Source organism: Ambystoma mexicanum, chromosome 1p (genome assembly GCF_040938575.1).
Source record: "Ambystoma mexicanum isolate Mex_15411 chromosome 1p, UKY_AmexF1_1, whole genome shotgun sequence".
In the NCBI taxonomy this organism is placed as follows: domain Eukaryota; kingdom Metazoa; phylum Chordata; class Amphibia; order Caudata; family Ambystomatidae; genus Ambystoma; species Ambystoma mexicanum.
In genome coordinates, this window is record NC_090921.1 from 276,483,142 (window position 1) to 276,506,059 (window position 22,918).

General features: G+C 47.9%; 1 protein-coding gene across 1 annotated transcript in view; it reads left to right on the top strand.

Annotated features, from left to right (window-relative positions):
• Positions 1 to 22,918, top strand: part of ADAMTSL5 (ADAMTS like 5) — a 268,633-nt gene that overhangs the window by 167,987 nt on the left and 77,728 nt on the right. Inside the window, exons 8-10 of the mRNA XM_069612224.1 lie at positions 18,923 to 19,086; positions 19,695 to 19,920; positions 21,625 to 21,696. Coding sequence (XP_069468325.1) covers positions 18,923 to 19,086; positions 19,695 to 19,920; positions 21,625 to 21,696 — 462 coding nt within the window. The remainder of the gene's footprint in view (positions 1 to 18,922; positions 19,087 to 19,694; positions 19,921 to 21,624; positions 21,697 to 22,918) is intronic.

The window sequence follows — 22,918 nt, forward strand, 5'->3', positions numbered from 1 at the left end:
AACCCGTGAGTCACAGATCTGAGCCACGGGGGACTCTAAAAATCCTGGCACTCACCAACATGCCCGGAAATCCTCAAGGCCACTAGCACCAGAGAGACAGGCATCTGTCAAGTGGTCATCAATTAGGGGAAGACTGACTGCAAGATTCATATAAAGGCCTATATTATCAAGCAACCGGTCTGGAGACCTCCTAAGCGGATAAAAAATCGCCAGAGACAGGTGCTCTCACCTCACATGGAGCATCATCCTGTCAGTAAGGGTGAATGAGTAATGCGCATGTTCATCTCTGGTCCCCAAATCTTGAGGGACGCATAGCTCCCTAAGCCTCTGGAACAGGCAACTGAAAAATAGCAGCTGGTAACGGTTGAGACAGGACACAAAAATATCTTTCTGAAAAGGTCTCCATTTATCTGGTAGGATTGTAAGGAATCTACATACTGAATGGCAGTTGCTGAGGTCCCTCGGATGTCTGGAGCACCAGCTTTACAACTACATTGGAAAGACCTGGCACATACTCTGCCTGCACGGTCACACTCATCCCCGGGAAATAATGCCATCATTAATTCAACATTTTGGCCAGGAGACCGAACATGGTACTGCCAGATAGTTGACAAAACTGCTGAGAAGCTGTCGATCCAAGAGGATGCAAGAGTCCATACAGTCTCTCAGGAGAGCCCTGGTGGCAAATGAACCTGCCAAACTGCAAGCAATCGATATGCATATCCAGCTCCTCCAGACAACAGGCCCCTCTAGTAGAAATGCTCCCACACCCTGTGGTCCAGCCTGTCCGGATGACATCTGCTAATATCTGATTCTATAATTAAGTGCAGCTCTGAGCCAATAATGGCCTGCTGTCCCAGGCCTCTGTGCGCCACATAAGACATTCAGTGCGAGTCTCCTGGATGAGGGGAACTAACTGCACATAGGGAAGGACTTGACACAAGCACCATATTTTTAACCTCGGTCGTGCTCAATAATGGAATAGACTTGGAAATATAGCTCGAATCCTGGAGGCCAATAGGCCAACCATCCACGTTATATCCCACAGCAATCTTCTTCATGATCACCTACATTATTCCGATCATGATTGCCTTCACCTGTGTGAGTGAAAGTTGAAAGGAGGCCCTCAAGAGGTCCACTGCAAACTCCCAGACGTCCATGCGATGGGATAGCAACAACTCTGACTTCTCACAGTTGAGGAGGAAGCCTAGACCCTGGAGCAGGTAGTTACACTAGAGGGGCAGCCCATAATGGCGGAACCTAAGGCTGAGGTAAGCAATGTGCCACAGGGAGGGGTAGCCGCCTAGCAAAGTTGAGACATACTATAACTTCTGTATGTATTTGATTCTATAGAAATTGGTGGTGTATGCAAAAATTCACCAACGATTCATCCTAGTGATGTAATCTGGAACCCCCTAAGGGGTGGACAAGACAATATAAATTGTATTGTATGAGTGTGCTCTATGTTATTAAGAGAAACCACTTTTTTAGAGGTGCAGTTTTTATTATTATTGCACTCCACTTTCTTTATCAAAACAGCAAAAACCAAAATACAGTGTCCTGATAAAATGGAAAAACAAAAAGTACAGGCAGTACTAGAGCATAAGTCTCAGACCTGTTCTGTAAGCAAAGGAATAAAGTAACCAGAAAGCAAAACAACTAAATTATGATAATAAACCTTTGACCAAAACTCTGCATAACGTCATCACTTGAGTGGTAGAATTCTTTACCAAAAACAGCAGAGGTACATTTGCATCAATTACAAAAGAAATTAAACAAATTATTTTCCCATTCGGTGCATTCTGCAACAAGAGTAAAGCCGAACAGAGTGGTGAGTGTTAGTAAATAGTGTACATTTGCATAAAGGTAAGGAGCAGTTTTCATTGCAATGTCAATTATAAGTCCTATATAGTTGTACACTGATTTTTCGATCTAAGAGTGACCAATCCTCAGTCGGTCTACGTCAGGAAACAAAAAATTCCCAGAGATGCAAGTTGGACCCTAGGACGTTTCGGCTTCCAAGGTGGGTGCCTTCATCTGGGCTAAAAGAGGATTGTATCGCCCTATAGGTGGTAAACGCAAAGAGGGGGTGGATGTTAGAAACTCACGGAATAACCTATACCTGCAAGTGGTAAAAGTGTGCTCTATCCAGATGAGGGACCTGTATAGCTAAAAGAGAGAAAACCTCTCATTAAAAACAACCACAAAAACGAGCCAACCTGAAGCTTGGGTCCGGGGGGAGGGGAAGAAGAGAAGGGCGGAAGGGAACAGGCAGCAATTCCGTCTTGTAGAGCTGTAGTTAATCAACAACTGGAAGGTGGCATTAGGCGCAGTCCCTTGGTGGGGTTAAGGACAGAGCCCCACCTTGCATCTGAAAGACACCAGTGTGTGTGTGTCAGACTAGTGCAGCCCATCAAGGTAAAAGCATGAAAAAAGGATAGCAAGAGGCAAAGAGGAAGGCAAAGTTCCTACCTGGTGGTTGAGTGAAGTTTTCTAAAAGACCTCCAGTATTAGCCAATAGTGGTGGCCAGAGTTAATTAAGGCCCATCGTAGCCCTGAGCAGGTAGAGAGCTGAAGGAGTCGGAATGAAACATAACATATGCCAAGGCACTAATACAAATAGTGGTCCGCTTTCAAATTTCCATGTCATTACTACTTGCCACAAACTGTATATGGAGGCACATGTTTGGTAAAATGTGCAGCATTGTAATGCATATTAGCCACTAAAATTAGTTAAAAGACAGTCTGCAGTGTATTCACTCATCGAACAAGCCCTCATTGGCCCATAACAAGTGGCCCACACTAGCCAGATGGACTAGACCTTTGGGCATTGCCCTATTGCCACATAGGCCAGTCTGACCCTGCTGCCAATGGGACACTAGCACTGCATTACATTTAGACATCAAGATCATGTCAACTAGCTAGATATTCAGTTTCACTGCCCAACCCCTGAGGAACACTGCTACTGGCTTCAGCAGCTTTGTGCATGGTGGGTGCTGAGAAGGTACAGAGGACAGGCTGAATCAGAGACTGATGAATACCAAAATGCAACCTTGCCAGGTGAATTGGAGAAATCTTCTGTGCAAGGCTAGCCAATCCCCTACATGCACAACATAGACCCAGAAGAGAAGATCATTTTGAGGAATCCTATTCCCCCAGTTTATCACTCATTGGTCTTAAGAAGAACATTCCTACACCTCTCAGTTGAAATGGCACAGTTTGCGTTACCTTGGAGGCAAACAATCCTAGACGCATGGCCATAGGGACAGCTGAGTCAACGTGGACACCTCTATTTTTGTCCCTCTTGGCCAAATCCATACTCCATAGCCAAGGGGTCTCTCATTATCCGGGAACATGTCTTGACAAGAACCTCAAAGTATTGCACCCCTTTCCTAACATCCTTGTAGTTCTTCAATATAAAAGTGAGCATCTTGTGGTCAATGTCTGTCGTGATTGGTGCATTACCATGTGGGGCAGACTTGGGGCGTCCCTTTTTGTTCAGCTGTTTCCACAATCTTGGTGGCATGTATTCAACCACATTCACGGAAGGAGTCTGCTTTGTTTAACAGAGGTGTTGTAAGAGGTCTGGGTCAAACATATTATTTAGAGGAGAAGCTTTTTGTGAGGCTCCTGAAGGTCTGAGTGAGGGTCAGGTAAAAAGGTGCTCTTGCATCTGGAGTTGTGCCAAAGGAAAGATGCCACTTCACAACCACTATAGCCATGGAACCTACTGTTCCTGTAGGAATTTCCCCAGGAAGTATGTTAAGAGCTTAGACATCATCTCTTTTACTATAATCTGATTTTTAACTTCTCAAAATTGTACATAGCCTCTGCGATAGTAGTCTCCCAATCGAACAATTGGCCTGCAGGATCCCTTTAAGTCCTGAGAATGTCCTGCTCATATGCAAGCACTCAAGCTGTGCACTCGAACACTGTACAAGCCAGCTCCTCTGTGAATCATCAGCCAGTCTACAACTCGGTTTGGGCTTGGCAAACCCCAATGTGCTTCCAGCAAGGCCAACCCCCCTTTCACTGGAATAATCATACTCCAATATAGGTGGCCCTATCAACGGAATTGCAGCTGACACATCTGTAGATGATAGCAAGGGCATCATCCATATTATTCAGGCCTTCCTCCTGGTAGTGTTGAGGATAAGCCTGATAGTCACCGGTATAACACTCTAGGTCTACTAAATCCTAAATACACCAATCAAAGCTGAACCTATTAGCAATCTGCAGTACCAAATAACATGAACATAGTAGTCTTGACGCAATGAGTGGAGAAGGAGTTGAGCACCACCTAAGGCTTCTGCAAGAAACTTAGGGCCTCATTGGATTAAGATTTCCAGTAAAACACCTGGAAAATCCATTACAATGACTGCATCAGTAGTGTGAAGCACATTGTCCGATTTTGCCTTAACCACCATGCATGCGGTAAAGGTAAATAATATTTAATGTGATGATACCAGAAACAGGTCATTTGGAAAGTTCTCATGAGTGGCAAACTACTGTGAGCATCTGTCATTACAGCATTCAATGTAGTTTCAATCTCTGCATCCGAGAGCCGTCCAGCCAAAACGAGTACAAGTCATGACTCAGGGGAACAAATAGAAGACAAAGGTGGGGGCGGGGGGCCACACAAGCCACATTTAACAGAGCTATTGCTCACTATCCTGGAAGAGGAGGTTACCAAGGAGGCACCCAAGCTGGTGGGCAATTTGATGGCCCAGGTTATGGGAGTGTCACCACGTCCCAAAAGCAGTGAAGATTGCAAAAAAGAGGTGGGATGACCTCAAGTACCATGTGCACCCCATTCTGAGTGATCACACAATCGGACTCTGTGGCGAAAGGCAATGGCACGGTTCTGGACCTATTCTTTCAACCATGGGAACTCAAGGCTGCAAGTGTGGTGGACATCCCTAGATTGAAAGGCTGCTCCTTGTGACCTGATAGCAAAAAACTGGATGAGGAGGTGTCCTTCCCAAAAGCCAATTGTGCACAGACATGCATGGAGGGATGTGTTATCAGCTGACTACTGTCAGTAATGAAGATCAATTTACAATTTTTAAGGATTTCCATGTTACTGATTACCTGACACTTCTGTTTGCCAACAGAGGAGACCCCTAGTGATCGGGAAGGAACATCCACCACCCAAACACCTGCAACCACACTCCATTAGGTCCCAAGTACCCCACCACCAATGACACACCCTCTGATTTGACTGGCAAGGCATAGAAACAAAATTACATCTGATGATTGCAGAGTTTGTTAAGGAAAGAAGCGGAAGGCCAAGACCCATGCTCAGCTTGGTCATCCCATTACTGAGACACAAACTGTTCATGCCTTCCCAGCATCAGTGAAGGTGTCCAAGTATATTGTGGTAAGGAATGGGCCTTTGCATTCTATTTGCCTTTTACGCCTCAAAAATGCCTGACTTCTTTACAACCACTTGAGCTTGTTGGGCTTTGTTCTTGCTGCAGCTGTGATTGGCTGCATTTCGTCATATCCAACTCAATCCTGGAAGCCGGCAGGTGAACGCCGGCCTCCACCTGAGGCCCCTGTTTGAGCCTGTCCAGGCTGTGGGAGGTTTTGGGGGGCCCACATCTTGTCCATTGCAGCACCTCACGCACCACCACCTCTCAGCCTCATGGAACTACTAGCCAACATGCAGCCTGCTACCCCACAAACCTGTGCCTCTGGAACTTTGTTCTCCCACCAGGAATACCTGGGAGTCATATCCTAGACAATGTTATTTTTACTAACTCACACAGCTGTTATACCTTGGTGTGCCTATGCCATTCTGCCTTTCTATACTCACTATATCTCATCTACTTAATGCATTTCTGTGCTTTTGGCTTATTCGAATCCTGGTGTGTTTTTAACAAATTTGCAGCCCCATTTTTTGTACTTTTTCTCGCTTTTTGCTACTAATCCGTCTGGTGAGTATGTGTTTGCGCTGTGCAGTCTCTCCTCTATCTTCCATCCATATGTCTATGCCATCCCTATGGCACTCACCATCTCCCCAATCTATTCCAACTGCTATACTATCACCCATCCTCCTTCTCTCAAAAAGTCTGGAAGGAAAAAGTTGTAAAAAGATATCCTGACCACTTACCCTGATCTTACCATTGCAGACACCTTCATCAGCGCAACCTCCAGACAGATTGTCACTGATATCCTCTTTCCTGTCCCCTCTCCAGATCTTATTCCTCATCTTATCTCTCCTCTCTCTCCTCTCAGATCTTCACTAATTAATGGTGGCACTAGATGGGAAGGACTCTTAGCAGGCTTCTCATCATCCTTGATGTCTATCGCAATGGCACTATCATGGCTCAGGGTCCACAACCCAACCTCCTCCTCTTCGACCGGTGCTTGCTGTCCTCATCCTACATCTGCTATTCATTCTTTCGCTCGTTCTGTCCCCACTCCTCCAACTGGTGTACCACGCTCCTGTACCCCTCATCAGAAAACCTTCAAAGGCAGTGACCTGCTGAATCTAGCCAAGCTTAATGCTTGCTCTGCTATCAAACACTCTGCCGATGCCTGCCTCCTCCTTAGAGACCTTGACCTTGATATCCTTGCCCTTACGGCGATGTGGTTCAATGTCAGCTCAGTCACTGCTTTTGACTGGCTTCTCATGATGGCTACAATATCATCTCCATGCCTTGCCCTAATCGTACTGGCGGTGGTGTTGCTCTGATCTTCCCTGAGTGGGACTCTTCTTCCCTCATACCCACCCAGCCATACTACTCCTTTGAGAGCTTGGTCTGTAAGATGGTCATCTCTTCCACTTTCTCACTGACCATTGCCACTATCTACAGGCCACCTGGCTCTATCACTCTGTTCCTCTCAGAATGGGCTGATTTCTCCTCCTCTCTCCTCACATCTACCTCTAAACACCTCCTGGGTGACTTCAACATCCACCTTGACTCCTCAATCACAGTGGTCACTCTCTTCTGTGACCTCTGCACCTCACTCTCCCTCTCCATTCTCCCCTCTGGTCCTACCCAGTAAGCTGGACACACTCTTGATGCCTTAATCCACACTGATTTTTTAATCTCTGCCCCACTGCCCCCCCGCACTCTCTTGGTAAGACCACTACCTCCTCTCCTCTCACCTGACCACTACCTCCTCTCCTCTCACCTGGGTCCTCTCTGCCGTCTGACCGCCCCTCCCCCAGCTCTGGCAACCTCGATCATGGACATCCGCCCGATGAAACGAGTGTCAGCTGCTGCTTTTGCACCCACCTTCATCCCCTTTCTAATCCCACTGCAGAGTCTACCTCTGACCCTGCTCTTAGCAACCTCCATCTTGCTATCACTAACACTCTCAACATTCTTGCCCCAGTTATGAGGATCCACCTGAAACATGCAACCAAGCGTAACACCTGGTATGATTCTGAACTTGCAGCCCTGAAACGCAAGTGCAGATCTGCGCATCGGAAGTGGCAGACCCCAGGCTCACCTTCGACAAACTGGCCTGTCACCTTCTCCAAAGGCAATACTGACTCTCCATTCCTTCCAAGTAAAGGGCCCAGATCCAGGCTCACATCTCTGGTGCATCCAACAACACAGCTGCATTCTTTAAAATCTGCAAGGAACTAGCCAACCCTTTCTCAATCTCCATCTCGCCTCTTCCCTCTCAGGCCCTCTGCAATGCATTGGCCACACACTTCACTGCAAAACATCAGGCGTTCTGAGCACTCTCTGTTCCTTTCCCCCTCCTCCCATCCCCCTGCCACCTATGGCCTCCCATCCTGCCTCTGCCTTTATCTCCTTCTTCTCTCCTATCACATCTCATGAGGTCACTAGAGTTGTCTGCTCAATGAACGTCTCCTCCAAACAGGTCTCCCTCTGTTCTTCCAGAACTATTAAGGACAATATTGTCTCTCTTGTCCCTGCACTTGCTGATTTCTGCAATCCCTCTCTTGCTAATGGGTCTTTCCCCCTCTAGCACTCTCTTGTGCACCCCCTCCTGAAAAAACCTTCTGACGACCCCTCGTGTCTGGCCTTCTGCCACCCCATCTCCATCACCCCCTTCCTTGGGAAACATTTGGAGAAGCTGGTCTTCCCTCCAACTGACCCAGCATACTGAACTTGTTGGTTGCCTACACGACCATCAATCTGGATTACGAGCATCCAGAGACATGGAAACTGCTCTCCTGAACACCCGTGAAGAACTGCTTGCATCTCTTGACTCTAACTCTCCAGCTGTTCGCATTCTACTTGATCTCTCCTGTGAATTTGATACGGTCGGACACTCCATCCTCATGAAATGGCTCCACTATACCCTTGGTATTTCAGAGCAGGCACTGGACTGACTGACCTCCTTCCTCACTGACCGTCCCTCCCAGGTTATCCAGGGCTCTTTCTCCTCTCCCACCTCTGTCTCCACATGTGGCTTTCCCCAGCGAACCGACCATTCTCCTTGGCTCTTTAACATCTATCTTGCTCTGCTTGCACACCTAATTTCCACTCTCTCCCCTTACTTCCAGTGTTATGCTGATGACACACAACTCTTCTTTAAACTTCCCCCTGATCCTCTCCTTCCTTCCTCCATCATTCCTGACTGCCTATCTGCCATCCAGTTCTGGTGTGCCTCCAATGATCTCTGCCTCAACACCAGGAAGACGGAAATCCTTCGCATTGGGGCTCCTGCTCCCTCTTTCTTCCCTTCACTCTGGCCACCCTCTATGGCATGGGTGCACAACATACGGCCCGCGGGCCAGTTGCGGCCCGCCATGCTCTTTTGTCCGGCCCGCGAGGCACAAACACTTTCCTAATGGAGGGCGGCCCGTGGCCGCCCTCCATTAGGAAAGTCTTTGTTGTCTTCCGGGCCGGACAAAACACTGGCCCTCATTGGCTCAGCACACACACGCACCACGTCGCTCCTACGAGCCACGTAATGCGTGTGTGCTGCACCAATGGAGGGCCAGCACTACGGCTGGTGTGGTCCATAAGGCTTGATGCCGGAAGGCATTTCAGCCTTGGACCACGCCAGCCGTAGTACGATTCCAGCGTTCCAGCTTACCTGCCTTCCAGCACGTCTCCGGTAAGTGCTCTGTTTGTGTTTGTGTGTCAGGTTTGTTTTGCTTTATGTTTGTGTGTGTATGTTGAGAGGCGGGGGTGGAGGGGTGTGTCGGATGTGTATGAATGTTTGTATTTGAATGTATTTTGTGTGCATGTTGAGATGCAGGGGTGGGGGGGTGTGTCGGATATGTATGAATGTTTGCATTTGAATGTATTTTGTGTGTATGTTGAGATGCGGGGGTGGCGGGTGTGTCGGATGTGTATGAATGTTTGTATTTGAATGTATTTTGTGTGTATGTTGAGATGCGGGGGTGGGGGGGTGTGTTGGATGTGTATGAATGTTTGGATTTGAATGTTTTTTGTGTGCTGAGTTGGGGGATGGGGGTTTGGGTCTGTATGGGTGCATGTTTGTGTGTGTGCTGAGTTGGGGGGTGGGCCGTTCGGGTCTGTATGGGTGCATGCTTGAGAGTGTGTGTGCTGAGTTGGGGGGTGGGGGGTTCGGGTCTTTATGGGTGCATGTTTGTGTGTGTGCTGAGTTGGGGGTGGGGGTTCGGGTCTGTATGGGTGCTTGTTTGAGGGTGTGCTGATTTGGGGGGGGTGGGGGGTTTGGGTCTGTATGGGAGCATGTTTGTGTGTGTGCTGAGTTGGGGGGTGGGGGGTTCGGGTCTTTATGGGTGCATGTTTGTGTGTGCTGAGTTGGGGGGTGGGGGTTCGGGTCTGTATGGGTGCTTGTTTGAGAGTGTGCTGATTTGGGGGGTGGGGGGTTCGGGTCTGTATGGGTGCATGTTTGTGTGTGTGCTGAGTTGGGGGGTGGGGGGTTTGGGTCTTTATGGGTGCATGTTTGTGTGTGCTGAGTTGGGGGGTGGGGGTTCGGGTCTGTATGGGTGCTTGTTTGAGAGTGTGCTGATTTGGGGGGGTGGGGGGTTCGGGTCTGTATGGGTGCATGTTTGTGTGTGTGCTGAGTTGGGGGGTTCGGGTCTGTATGGGTGCATGCTTGAGAGTGTGTGCTGAGTTGGGAGGTGGGGGGTTCGGGTCTGTATGGGTGCATGCTTGAGAGTGTGTGTGCTGAGTTGGGGGGTTTGGAGTTGGGGGGGGTTCGGGTCTTTATGGGTGCATGTTTGTGTGTGTGCTGAGTTGGGGGTTCGAGTCTGTATGGGTGCATGCTTGAGAGTTTGTGTGCTGAGTTGGACGGTGGGGAGTTTGGTGTTGGGGGGTGGGGGGTTTGGTCTTTATGGGTGCATGTTTGTGTGTGTGCTGAGTTGGGGGGTGGGGGTTCGGGACTGTATTGGTGCTGGTTTGTGTGTGCTGATTTGGGGGGTGGGGGTTTGTTGGGGGTGAGGGGGCCATGGGGTGGGGGTTTGGTTGGGGGTGGGGGGGGCCATGGGGTGGGGGTTTTGGTTGGGGGTGAGGAGGCCATGGGGCATAGTGTTTGGTTGGGTGTGAGGGGGCCATGGGGCATAGTGTTTGGTTGGGGGTGAGGGACATGGGGCATAGTGTTTGGTTGGGGTGAGGGGGCCATGGGGCATAGTGTTTGGTTTGGGTGTAAGGGGGCCATGGGGCATAGTGTTTGGTTGGGGGTGAGGGACATGGGGCATTGTGTTTGGTTGGGTGTAAGGGGGCCATGGGGCATAGTGTTTGGTTGGGGGTGAGGGGGACATGGGGCACAGTGTTTGGTTGGGGGTGAGGGGGCCATGGGGCATAGTGTTTGGTTTGGGTGTAAGGGGGCCATGGGGCATGGGGCATAGTGTTTGGTTGCGTGTAAGGGGGCCATGGGGCACAGTGTTTGGTTGCGTGTAAGGGGGCCATTGGGCACAGTGTTTGGTTGGGGGTGAAGGACATGGGGCATTGTGTTTGGTTGGGTGTAAGGGGGCCATGGGGCATAGTGTTTGGTTGGGGGTGAGTGACATGGGGCATAGTGTTTGGTTGGGGGTGAGGGGGACATGGGGCATAGTGTTTGGTTGGGGGTGAGGGGGGCATAGTGTTTGGTTGGGGGTGAGCGACATGGGGCATAGTGTTTGGTTGTGGGTGAGGGGGCCATGGGGCATAGTGTTGCACTCCAAGAGTGAACCCAATAATAAAGCTAAAACAGGCACAGTTAGGAGATGTTCATCTTTGGCTTTTTGAGGAAACCTGACTCAACGAAGGCCATACTCCTCTTGGGCAACCCAAAGAGCAAACTGTAGCAGTCCAAAATAACGGCATGTCCAATCTAGGGTCAATAAAATATATATAAGTTAATTGAACAGGCGAGATACAATAACTAAATAGAAATAAATTATAACAATGGAAAATGTGTAGTACAAAATGTAAGTTTGAAATGCAAATAAAAATCGTTACCCCTCAAAAACATTCTTTTTCCATATGTTTAGTACAACTTGGGGGTTTAAAAACCCTCCTGCCACGCCCCGCCTACCGCCCCGCCCACATTTACTTTTCGGCCAACTATAGCCCTCATGTAAGGTACTTTCGGCCCTCTGTCAAAATCAGTTGTGCACCCCTGCTCTATGGGCTCTCCTCCTTCTACTTCATCTGAAGCCAGAAACCTTGGAGTCATCTTCAACTCCTCTCTTTCCTTCATCCTTCACATAGAGGACCTTGCCAAGAAGGCCCACTTTCAACTCCACCTCCTCAAAGGAATCCTTCCTTTCCTCACTTTCCCCCAGAAGCCCAATGTCTCTAGAGCTCTATTACTCACAACTAATGCAACAGCCTCTTCCTTAATCTACCCTCTTCCTCTCTATGTCTCCTCCAGCTTATCCAGAATAGGGCTACAAGACGTATCCTTGGCCTCAAGCCATGGGACCGCATCTCTCAAGCCCTTAAATCTTTCCACTGGCTCCCGGTTGCTGCAAGGATCAAATCCAAATCCCTCTGCATCATCCATAAGGCTGTCTGAGGCCGGGAACCATGCTATCTACAACTGGCTCTCACCAAATACTCTCCCTCCAGATCTTCACGCTCCTCCGGCACCAACTCTCTGCGTGTCAGGCGCTTCTCTAATCAGCGAGCTAGTTGGCGATCTCTTCCCTCGGCTGGCTCCCTCCTCTGGAACAGCCTCCACCTTCTTCTCTGTCTTGAGACAGATCTCGCTCCAGTGGTGGTAACAGGTTAAGGAGGCTGTCTACCTGGCATGTGAGGACCCATGTTTTTGTCCTGGCTCAGGACTGCACGGTCAGCTGTTTCACCTTGGTTCTTTCCTCCTGTGGTGGAGGACCAAGACGCTGTTTTGTCTTCTGTCTCGGGAAGTGGCTTCCTCTACAGGTGGCCATGGGCTTGGCGGGATCTCTGCCATTGGTGAAGAGGCAGAACTGTGCGGGATGCTTCAGGTCTCTGCCGACCACAACCGACTACGTGGCTCTCCCAATCGTCTTTTCCTAAGGGGGCAGGATTTCCACCTTTGCACAGCAGCGCAAGCCAGCATCTCTCTCGCTTCCCGGCTGGTCTCTTCTTCTCTGGATCTACTGATGTAATTTAAACCATCCTTGGCGTGGAGGGAGAGATCCCATTGGTTCTGGGTTTTGAAAATTAAGCTGCAGCAGGTGTATGTCAGAGACTAAGCCATCCACCTTAGAGAGGCCTTGCACATGGCTAACATACTCACTTCCCATATATCCAACAAATGCTTGGGTCTTTGCTATTTCCACATTTCTTGTCCGCAGAGGGGGTTTCTCCCCCAGTGGTGTCCCATGTGCCCTGTCCCCTTGGGAGGGTGTGCATAGCAGCCTCACCTCCTGAGTCTCAAAGGGGATGTTCCCTCTTGGGGCGAAGGGAGAAATGCCCTGGATTCATCACAGAATACCCAAGCAAAACCCATCAGAGGAATTGTTGCGTTGTTGTGTTAGGCATATTTATAACGTGCAACTACCACAAACAAGGGCTAATTGGCGCTTCAACTGAGAAACAAATAGAGGTCAAGCAATCTAAAAACAAAAAACAAAAAAAACAACTTCAAACCAAGAAGTTTTCAGCAGCCAACGAAAAGAAAGATGATGCTCAACAGCACACAAATACACAGGTAATTTATTCCATAACTGAGCGGCTGCAACTGAAAAGGAACATCCGCCGACTCTTATCCGATTAGATTTAGGAACTTGGATCAAAAGAACCTCAGAAGAGCAAAGTGAATGTGACAGAGTATAGTGGCAGAATTTAGCCTGAATATATTCTGGGGAAACCTGATACAGTGGTGGACAAATACAGAGTGCTTTGAATTTCACCCATTTGGTGACAGGAAGCCAATGTAGAAGACGGAGTATAGGGGAAATGTGAGCCCGTAGAGGGGTCAAAGTGGCGACTCTCGTGGGTGAGTTTTGTAATATCAGCAGTCGATGCAGCATATAGGCCGGTTGAGACAGGTACCCATATGTCCAGAATACTGGACATATGATATGATATGGCATTTATAATGCGCCTATACACAAGTATTACAAGGCGCGAAGATGAAAAGACCACCGATCCATGAAAACGATCCGGTGAAAAGGGAAGAATTTTTCGCAAGCGGTTGAGTTTAAAATATTTCCTTTGGCAGACCTCCGTAGATAGGGAAGCCGACACACTAACACCAAGGCTTTTCACCGTAGCAACTGTCGTTGGTAGAACCCCATGAAAGCGGATCAAAGGTCCAGTTTACACAAGGATGCGGCTCTAAGAGTACCGGCCAGAAGGACCTGGGTTTTATAGATGCAGTCAATTGTTGCTCAGGTATATATTGATTGCATGCAAACAGGAGTGACACAGACCTGCTTTTCCTGATCCAAAAGCTCAAGACGCATGATGATCTGTGTGTCATCAGCATAAGAATAACACTGAAACCCAAAAGATTGAATTAGCAAAGCCAGAGGCTGAATATAAATGTTAAATAATAAAAGAGAGAGTGCAGAACCTTGGGGGACACCACAAGAGATAGAATATGGGGCTGAAGAAAGGGTGATAGAGAAAGGGACTGAGTGTTATCTGATAAAGAGTTGAACCAAGCCAGGACCACACCAGAAATGCCCGTAGAGGATAGCCGAGTAAGAAGGATGGTGTTGAATGCAGCTGAAAGATCTAAGAGGATCAGCACTCCGACACACCTTAGACCAGCCATCAAAAGTTAGATCATCCACGGCAGACACCATTGCAGACTCTGTACCCCGACCTGGCCAAAACCCAGATTGAAAAAAGAGCAAAAGAGATGGGTAACCAGGACTTCCATAAGTTTAATTAAATAGGGAACTATTGATTGATTGACTTGTTATTTATTACCCGCCTATACAAAATCACCAACCAGCGAATCAGATGGTGGATTGAGACAATTGGCCTCCAAAGAAGCACTAATCAGTGCACAGAACCAAGCCAGGCATCACGCTCCACCAATTCAATTTCCCTGAAATATCCAAGCCTGCCTTGATAAAGACCCTTGAGTGTTCGAAACACGTGTTGGCACTTCCAGTAACAATAAAGACCTAATGGCACAATTTTAGAGCTTGTAGGGTTTTTTTTCAATTATTTGTGATCTAAACAAACTTTTCAACTAAAATTGCTTAAGAAGTGTGCGTGCAGCGCCAATACCATGAGAATCCAACACTTTGGGCCACATCACGAGTTGGGCTGTATTTGCAGCTGTAATACCGCCGACTGTAATAGCCCTAGCACCGACCGGCCCAGTGGTATTACCACCGGATCACAGGTTGGGCCTTAACGGTAAATCCCCATTCCTGATTGGGTCCATTTGATCCAATGGGGAATTTTCGGTGCTAATACTGCGGGCTAATACAGCCGACTGTAATACCGCCGAAGAGCATCTGTTCCTGGTGCTCTCAACCCCATCTGTTCCCGGTGTTCTCAACCCCTCTCTAAACCTATACACAAGTGTTTCGAGGTGCAACAAGGCAAAGGAGGGGGAATAGTGGGAGGACAAGACAACGATCTTAGTAGGCCTTGTGTCATTGAGATCGTGTAAGTGCGCAAGCACACTATGAAATATGAAATAGTATGCTATTCAACACTGTGGAGGAAAGTGCTGGCGGGGACACTGGCACCCATGATGTTTCTGGCCTTGCTGCCATCCTTGAGGAATCCTTAGAATACTCACTGGATGACAGTCCTCATTCCGGTGACCTAGATACTGATGATGGCTATGATCCAATGTGTATTCTGAGATGCAAGCTGATCCCTTGCCAGTTTTCGTGGGCCAAGATGACAACAATGAGTCAAGCCATGAGGCAATCCTCACATGCCTCAGTGGCATGGAGGCAAGGCATGACCAGCAGGGGGAGCATGGCACAGGCCTGGGGAAGACGATGGGCCGGTGCATTGCCTGTAAGGGTGCCTCTCATGACGCCAGGGGCATCACACTTGAAAGCGAGAGACTCAGGACTGCCACTTAGGCAACATCACACCTCTTCCGAAGGTTGAGATCATTGGGAGAATGGAAAGGGTCCTTCTCCACCTAAGGTCTGCTGTCATTCAAGACCCAACCATGTCCACCTATGTAATGCCAATTGAGGAATCTGTGCTAGAGAGTCCTCCTCAGTGATCATCTCGACTCTCGCACCCCCCAGCCCATTTGGTCAAGGGAAAAGGCCACATCATCTGTAACGCAGTTCTGATAGGTGGGGGTGGAGCATTATTAGGGGTATGTCGGTGGGTGGGGGTGCAGGGGTATGATAGGGAAGTTCAGTGGGTAGCAGAGAGATGTCTTGGCATCGTGCATTGGGTGGTGGTGAGGGTTGAGGGGGTTGTTGTGGATCAGTAGGTGGGCTGGAGTGGGTGTGCTGGGAAAGATCCGTGCGCGGGGTGGAAGTGTGTTTTGGGGTAGTAGAGAGGGAGGCAGTAGGAGGTGGAGGGGTATTCTGACCCGTATATAGTTAGGGAAATGTGTGTCAATAAAATGCTCTGAAAAGTGTCCTGTTGCCTTTCTCAGTTTTTGTATTGTTCAAGGCATGCACTGAATGTCATTAGGCTTCATTAAGAGTTCCCTTTGCGGGTCCTTCCTTAACGCCTGTTTTTTTCAGGAGTTAAGGACGGGACACGCAAAGGGACTCTAGAGCTAATAACGGTATCGCAATTTGCGGTACCGTTATTAGAGCCTTTCCCATTCCCATTGAGCCCTATGGGGGCTCAAATGGGAATGGCCCTGGTGAATGGGGAATTACCGGTCCCGCCAACCTTGGAATGGACCGGTAATTGCTCCATTCACCAGCGCAGAGTCTGAAGGAGTTTGGAGGCAGCCATGGCACTAATAGCGCCATGGCTACCTCCAACCTCGTAATGAGGCCCATTGTTGTGGAAGGCATCAAGCCAATACCATGTCAGCGCATCCACATGGGCAGTGTGTCGAGAATGTCCATAGCAAGTAATGCCTTAAAATGAACATCATCATCTTAGTTGTCTTACTTCTTGATGGAGAACCAAAAAGGCACGCCCATGTCCACACAGCAATGCCCTTCTTCTGGAGTTGGTGATGTCCTACATTTCTGTGCCAATGTAACAATCCAGCAATTTATTGGCATGTTTCAGCCAGGCTTCCACAAAAACTTGACTCAGTATTACATTCCCTCCTTGGTTATGCCTCACAAAGGGTGCGTCTATCAATTTGCCCAGTTCACATAGTTGCTGTGAACAGCACATATGTCCCATTTGTAAAATCCCATGCCAGGGAGCAGGTAGATATGACACAGTGACAATGACACAACCTCAATGTCCAGATGACCAGTGTAGACCACCCTGACATCACAATTACGCCCTTCCTACTAGGAGTCAGAAGAAGTTGTCCGCGATGTGCCACTTGGCGATCCACCCAGAACGCTGATCCCATTGGAAGCATCCTGCATGTGCAACCTCTTCCTCTTCCTAGTCACTATTGGGTGGGGTGCCCTAAAGGGTAGGCAAGAGCACATGTCTCCTGATGCATATGCTGTGTAACATGGAGCGTGCTATCACGATGCGTGACACCTTTTGTTGCACCTACATTATTGCTCCACCTTTTTGGTTCAGGCACCAGACTCGCGCCCTGAGGTGTCCCTCTCGATGGTGCATCTTGTTCGATATGGGCATGAGTGTAACGACTTCTCACTGGCCTCAGGGGGTTCTGATGTGAAGTCACTAGTCATGGCAAGAGGGGATGTCATGCATCGCCTGCTGCAATGGAAGAAGGTTTTCTTGTCAATGGTTGCATTCATGTGCTTTCTTATGACATTCCATTTAGAGAGGGAATACATTAGCCTTGGTGGGGTGTGGCGAATGAGTGAAGCTGGAAGTGAAGTAACTTCTTCCCTCTTTACAACCCCCTTTCATATGCCCCAAGTTCCTTCTAGCGAACACCCTCCCTTTCACTTCCTCGGACATCTAAATGGACAACACCCGCCTCACATACCAAGACTTCTCTCTAGACAACCTTGTCCCCTTCATATCTCCTTGTTTCCCTCTGGGGTAACCTCCCTTAATATCTCCTGACTTCCCTCTAGACACTACCCCCAGGTTTCAAATACCATGCCTTCGCTCTAGACCACCCCTTTCATCACCTAAACCGTCCATGAATTGGTCCATCACTTACCGAGGAGCCGCATCCTTTGTCCTCTCTGGGAGTCTACATAGGCTAGAGGGGGCTCTTGTAGAGCATCATAGCATCATAGGAGGAAGCAGGCAATTGGGCACAGCAGTGAGTATTCGATGGGGTGGCATTGCATGTCATCTATACATTGAGGCTGATTTGCTGCTTGTGATTTCTGTAGAAATGCTCATCTGCATGGGTGGGGTACCAATAATGGTAGGGAATTGGGCAGTTTGATAGACGTGCTCTTTGATGACATACATGGCTTTTGGCATAGAAGGTAGTGCAATGTGAGCAGAGGCATGACAAAGGAGGGCGAGTCTTTCCAGGTGAAGCACACATGAAATTATGGGCTGGCACATAACATGCCAACGGAGTGCTGAAATGCACTGGTGGCAATTTAGGATGGCCACAAACTTCAGTAGAGAGGGCATGGCTTTGCGTATGTTAATATGACTTTCTAGGTTCCTGTCTATGAGCTGCACTGCTTCAATGACGCTGTGCATATATAGGTGATACAGATGGTTTAGCTGTCAGTGCCCATATAGACGGTCTGATCCAAGGAATGGGTGGTCTCAGCTTTCCCCCTCCTTGCCTGTAGGGCCCTCTGTTGCAGAATGGCTTCATATCTGCTAGCCTCAAAAATAATGCACATCTCCCCAACGTGGAATGACAGGACACTGCTTTGCTATACTGTGTATGGTTTGGGTGGACCTTTTCTATCTTTTGGGAGTGATGGACTGTACCTGTGCGTGATTAAACTACACAAAACATTCATTATCACCTCCTTTTAAAAGGACTAAACGTTGGAGGTGTTTTGTGTTATTTTTGGGGGTGTCGGAACTCTAAATGTGCAGTAAGAGCTGGAAGTGAAGGAATCTGAGCCTACCCAATGCTGCACCAAGGCTAATCCGGAAGCAGAATGGAAATAGAGTTTGAATGAAATTACAATAAGCGTACAACCACCCATCCAAGCAACCTCACTGATAATACGCCCATCCATGTGAGCCTGCACAACCCCCCTGTGATAATCTGGGCTCATTGATACCAATGGGTACCCTTGAGATATACATGAGACTACCAGAAAATACAGAGCCAGGTAGAAGTAAATGAAATAATGTATTGGGTGTCTAATGAGTGGACTATCCTATTGAGCCTGTGTAAAAAATGAATAGCCAACTTCTGCAGTATTTTCGGAAAAAGCTATTTTATTGATTGAAAAATGTTACGTTATGTAATGTTATGCAGCCTTCAGAAAACAGGAAAATGACAGAACCGACAGCACTCTCGGATAGGCTCATCCTTCCAGGTGCGTTGAACCCAGCAATGACTGCCACTGCCACTTTGTGTCTTTCTGCAGCTCTGATGAATGGCAGCAGGCGATACGTGATCAATGGAGACTGGGCCATGAGCTGGCCGGGAGTGTATGAGGTGGCGGGCACCAAGGTGCACTACACTCGCTCTCCGGATAACCACGAGTCCATAGAGGCTGTGGGACCAACACAGGAGGATCTGCAGGTTATGGTGAGAGGCAAAGGAGGCTTCAGTTACCTTCAACATTTCAGGTTTGAGTTGAAGGAGTTAACATCCCCCAGGAAGACAGAGAGCACCTCTAAAGTGATCGTACAATGGGGACCTAGAGCCAACTTGCACTCAACTGTGGATATCCTTCAACAGCTGCTCCCTCCCACTCGTTTTGTTTACAAGTCACATAGTCCCTACCTCCCCCCAGCAATATCCAACACAGATCTCAATTGCTCACAAGTGTACAGTCCCAGGCTTTTTAACGATATTGCACATTTGGCTCCTTTTGTTGCCAACAGTGCTAGCCTCACTAATCCTCCTTCACGTTTTCTGTCCAACTTTGTCTCTCCCCTCCCATGTTGCTATTCTCCAGCACCTACAATTATTTTTCCCTGTGACCTTTTCATGTCTCATCGTCTTTCTGCTGCTCGTTGCCACTGTTGCCTATTCTGTCGCCTTCCATTGTCTCTCCATCCTTTTCCTGCTCCCAAGACCACCATCCCTGGATTGTCGCCTCCCTTGTTTCACCATGTGTCATGTCTCTCCCTCTCTCGTTGGCTCTGCCTTGCCTGCCCATTTTGCCCGTCTCACTTTATCTCCCTGTGTAGGTGCTCTTCCAGGAGCAGAATCCGGGCATTGAGTATGAGTTCTGGTTGCCCCGTGATCTGTACAACCTCTCCCAGGGAGGTTCCAGCCCTCTGAGGCAGCCGCAGACCAGAGTGGTGGACATGCGGTCTTGGACTACTGGATCCCCAGATCGTAAGATGATCATGAGCACATCAAGGCTGCCACCGAAGTCAGAGGTGACCACAGCCACTGCGGCAGATGCGAAAGGCAAGGACCAGCATCTTCCTTAATCCATGCTGTAGCACTCACTGTTTCTATGGGGAAATGTTTAATTAATGATATTGAATTGTAACATTTTCATATGTAAAATGCTAAACGTTAACGTGTATAATTCATATAGATATTTGATTAAAAATTTCCCAAAACAATAGTCAAAATTCAGGATCTAAATAACAATGGGGGATCTCCCAGCACAGTAGAGCCTATTCTCCTGTTTCCACTACCGTCACAAAAAAGACCCTCCATTGTGCCCAAAACAATGATCCCTGTTTTAAAAACAAAACCATGTTTCATCAACTCGTACATCCTACACTAGTCTGTTACTAGACCTTGTGGCAAAATGTAAAATAAAAATTGAATTTTTGTTCCTATTATATTTTTTCTTTTTCTATAACATTAATGCTACATTATGCAGTCTACATTTTTCATTCAGCATCTTCACCAATTTCCAACTCGCTCACTGTTACACTCTGCTAGATACTGTATCGTAATCCATGCAATATAAACCTTTCCATTCACTCCCCTGTTCGATACCTTACCATGCTCACTCGCTGCTATACAGCTCATCCTATTCACTATTTGCTAATTAAGGCAGGCTCCATTGATTGTGACTCTTCACCAGACTCTCATACCTCCTCAGCCCTGGAATTTTCAGGCTAGAGTACTTCCTGGCAGTGGCGCTGTGGATATTTAGACATGACCTCTGGGCAGGGCATGAAGGAGTGCCAGGCCCTGCATAGAACCGACCCTAGCTGGTTCTAAACATACGGGAGCTCATGTTGCTACAATGTATTATTTTACGGTGGGGACCAGGTACGGTTGCACTAGGCGTAGCCGGGACCCCACCACCAATTTTCAATCATTTGCACAGCGGAGTGGGAATGTGCAGGATAAAAGGCGACGTACATGTGGGTATGCCGACGTTTACAAAGCACTTTTGCAGTCCGCCTTCCAAAGTGAGTAGACATCGTTTACTTTTTATTGTGAGTGCCCCTTACCATGGCAAGCAGGGCTCACACTTACAATTAAACCCTGCCCGACATGCGATCAAGTGGGGCCGGTTTTAATTGTAATTATACAAACTGCCAGCATAAGAGCATGGCAGGCAGCATGTACAATGGATCTCTATGGGGTTCGCCTGCGTCATGCTGAGGCATAAATCAGACAGACTCCATAGACATCTTCAGCATTTGCACCAGCATGAAAATCCATGCCAGCGCAAATGCTGGAGCATTTGTAAAGTTGAGAGGAAGAGCAGTGGTGGAAATGCAAGTGGCATTCCACCCCTCTTCTCCGCCATACAAATGATTGAAAATGAGCCGCAACGTCAATGCAAGGCGTTAAAACTTTACTGAAGGCTTTAACGCTTTCCATTTACGTTACAGATACTTAGAACATGAGCTCCTTAATGTTACCCCATAGGGCTGCATATCGATAGGTCACCCTAGGCAAGTTGTATATGGCGCAGGGTCCTGGCCGAAAATGAAAAGGGCACTGGCTGAAATAGACATGGAGCAGTGGCCTCGATGGGTCATGCAAGAAGATGTGCAGTGTCCAAGCAGATCCTGGCAGAGACATAAATAGGAAGTGTTCTGGCCATGCGGGTTTAGAGAAGTACCCTAACCATTCCATAAATGTAGAAGAGAAATGTTCTCCGGGACTAAATTCAGTTGCTATTTCTCCCTTTTTCAGAAGACTGTGGCAAATGCAAACAGGCCAGGGGAAGATCCCAGAGGAACCGGAGCTACTGTGAGAGCGACTTTGGTAAGAAACAACTTGTCCCCTTTTTATTTGTCTCTTTTTATCTCACATCTCTTTCCACTTACAAACACTGTACCTCTCAATACTCAGATCTTTTCCTATAGTCTGTTATCACCCAATTTTCACTCATCGTCTCTCCTCTGTCTTGCCCTCAGTTTTCCCTGTTCTACGCCACTGTTCCTTTACCACTGTAGCCCCAACATGTGCCTAGAACAGTGGGATTGCAAAGGAGGGATCAAACAATCCTATGTTCACATTTTCTAAGTTCTTCCAATTCTGAATTCCTGAACCTACTAGCGCTGAGCCCCTTCTCAGTTAGAAAAGGTTTACATGGGGCTCTCCCGTCACCAATGAAAGAGGCGGTAGTGACAGATTTACTTAAGCCGGAGAAAGACCCCATAGACTGCTCAACCTCTTGACTGATTTCACTTATCAAAATAGATAATAAGATATTGCCCGGGCATATCAAGCTGGCTTTATACCCGGGAGATCGACATCATATGGACTGAGACATATATTCGGCTTGATGTTAGCAATAGACACAGATATACCCATACTGGCTGCCCTGCTGGATGCAGAGAAGGCCTTTGATTCAGTGAAATGGCCATTCCTCTTTGCGGTGTTAAAACGGATGGGTTTGGGAGAAGGGTTACTATCAATGGTCTCACAGCTATACACTCATTAAGCGGCATGAATCCGAGTAAATGGGCATCTATCAGAAGAGATCCTGATGGGAAGAGGCACAATAAAAGGGTGCCCTCTCAACACTCTTCTTTTTGCATTCGCAATTGAACCACTGTCTGAACCTATTCGGGAGCAGCATAGGCATACGGGATTATACACACAAGCTGGTCATACCATTATACGCAGACGATATGGTTTTATAGGTGAAGGACACCATAGTCAATCTGGAACCTATTATGTCTGATGTCCTGGAGTTTGAACACTTCTCAGGACTCAAAATAAATCTCTAAAAGTCAGTCCTGTTCCCACTTACTGAGAAGGTAGTGGCATACCCGGAAGGGCTTGGGTTTCAGTGGCACATGATGCATACACGTTACCTAGCAGTGGAACTGGCAAAAGCTCCGGAAGCTCTTTGAAGTGAAAACTATGGCAAAATCCTAGAACAGTCACAGAACACAGTAGACAGATGGTTGACACCCCCACTCTCAATATATGGAAGGATTTCACTGGTTAAGATGGTGCTATTACCTAGATTTCTGTT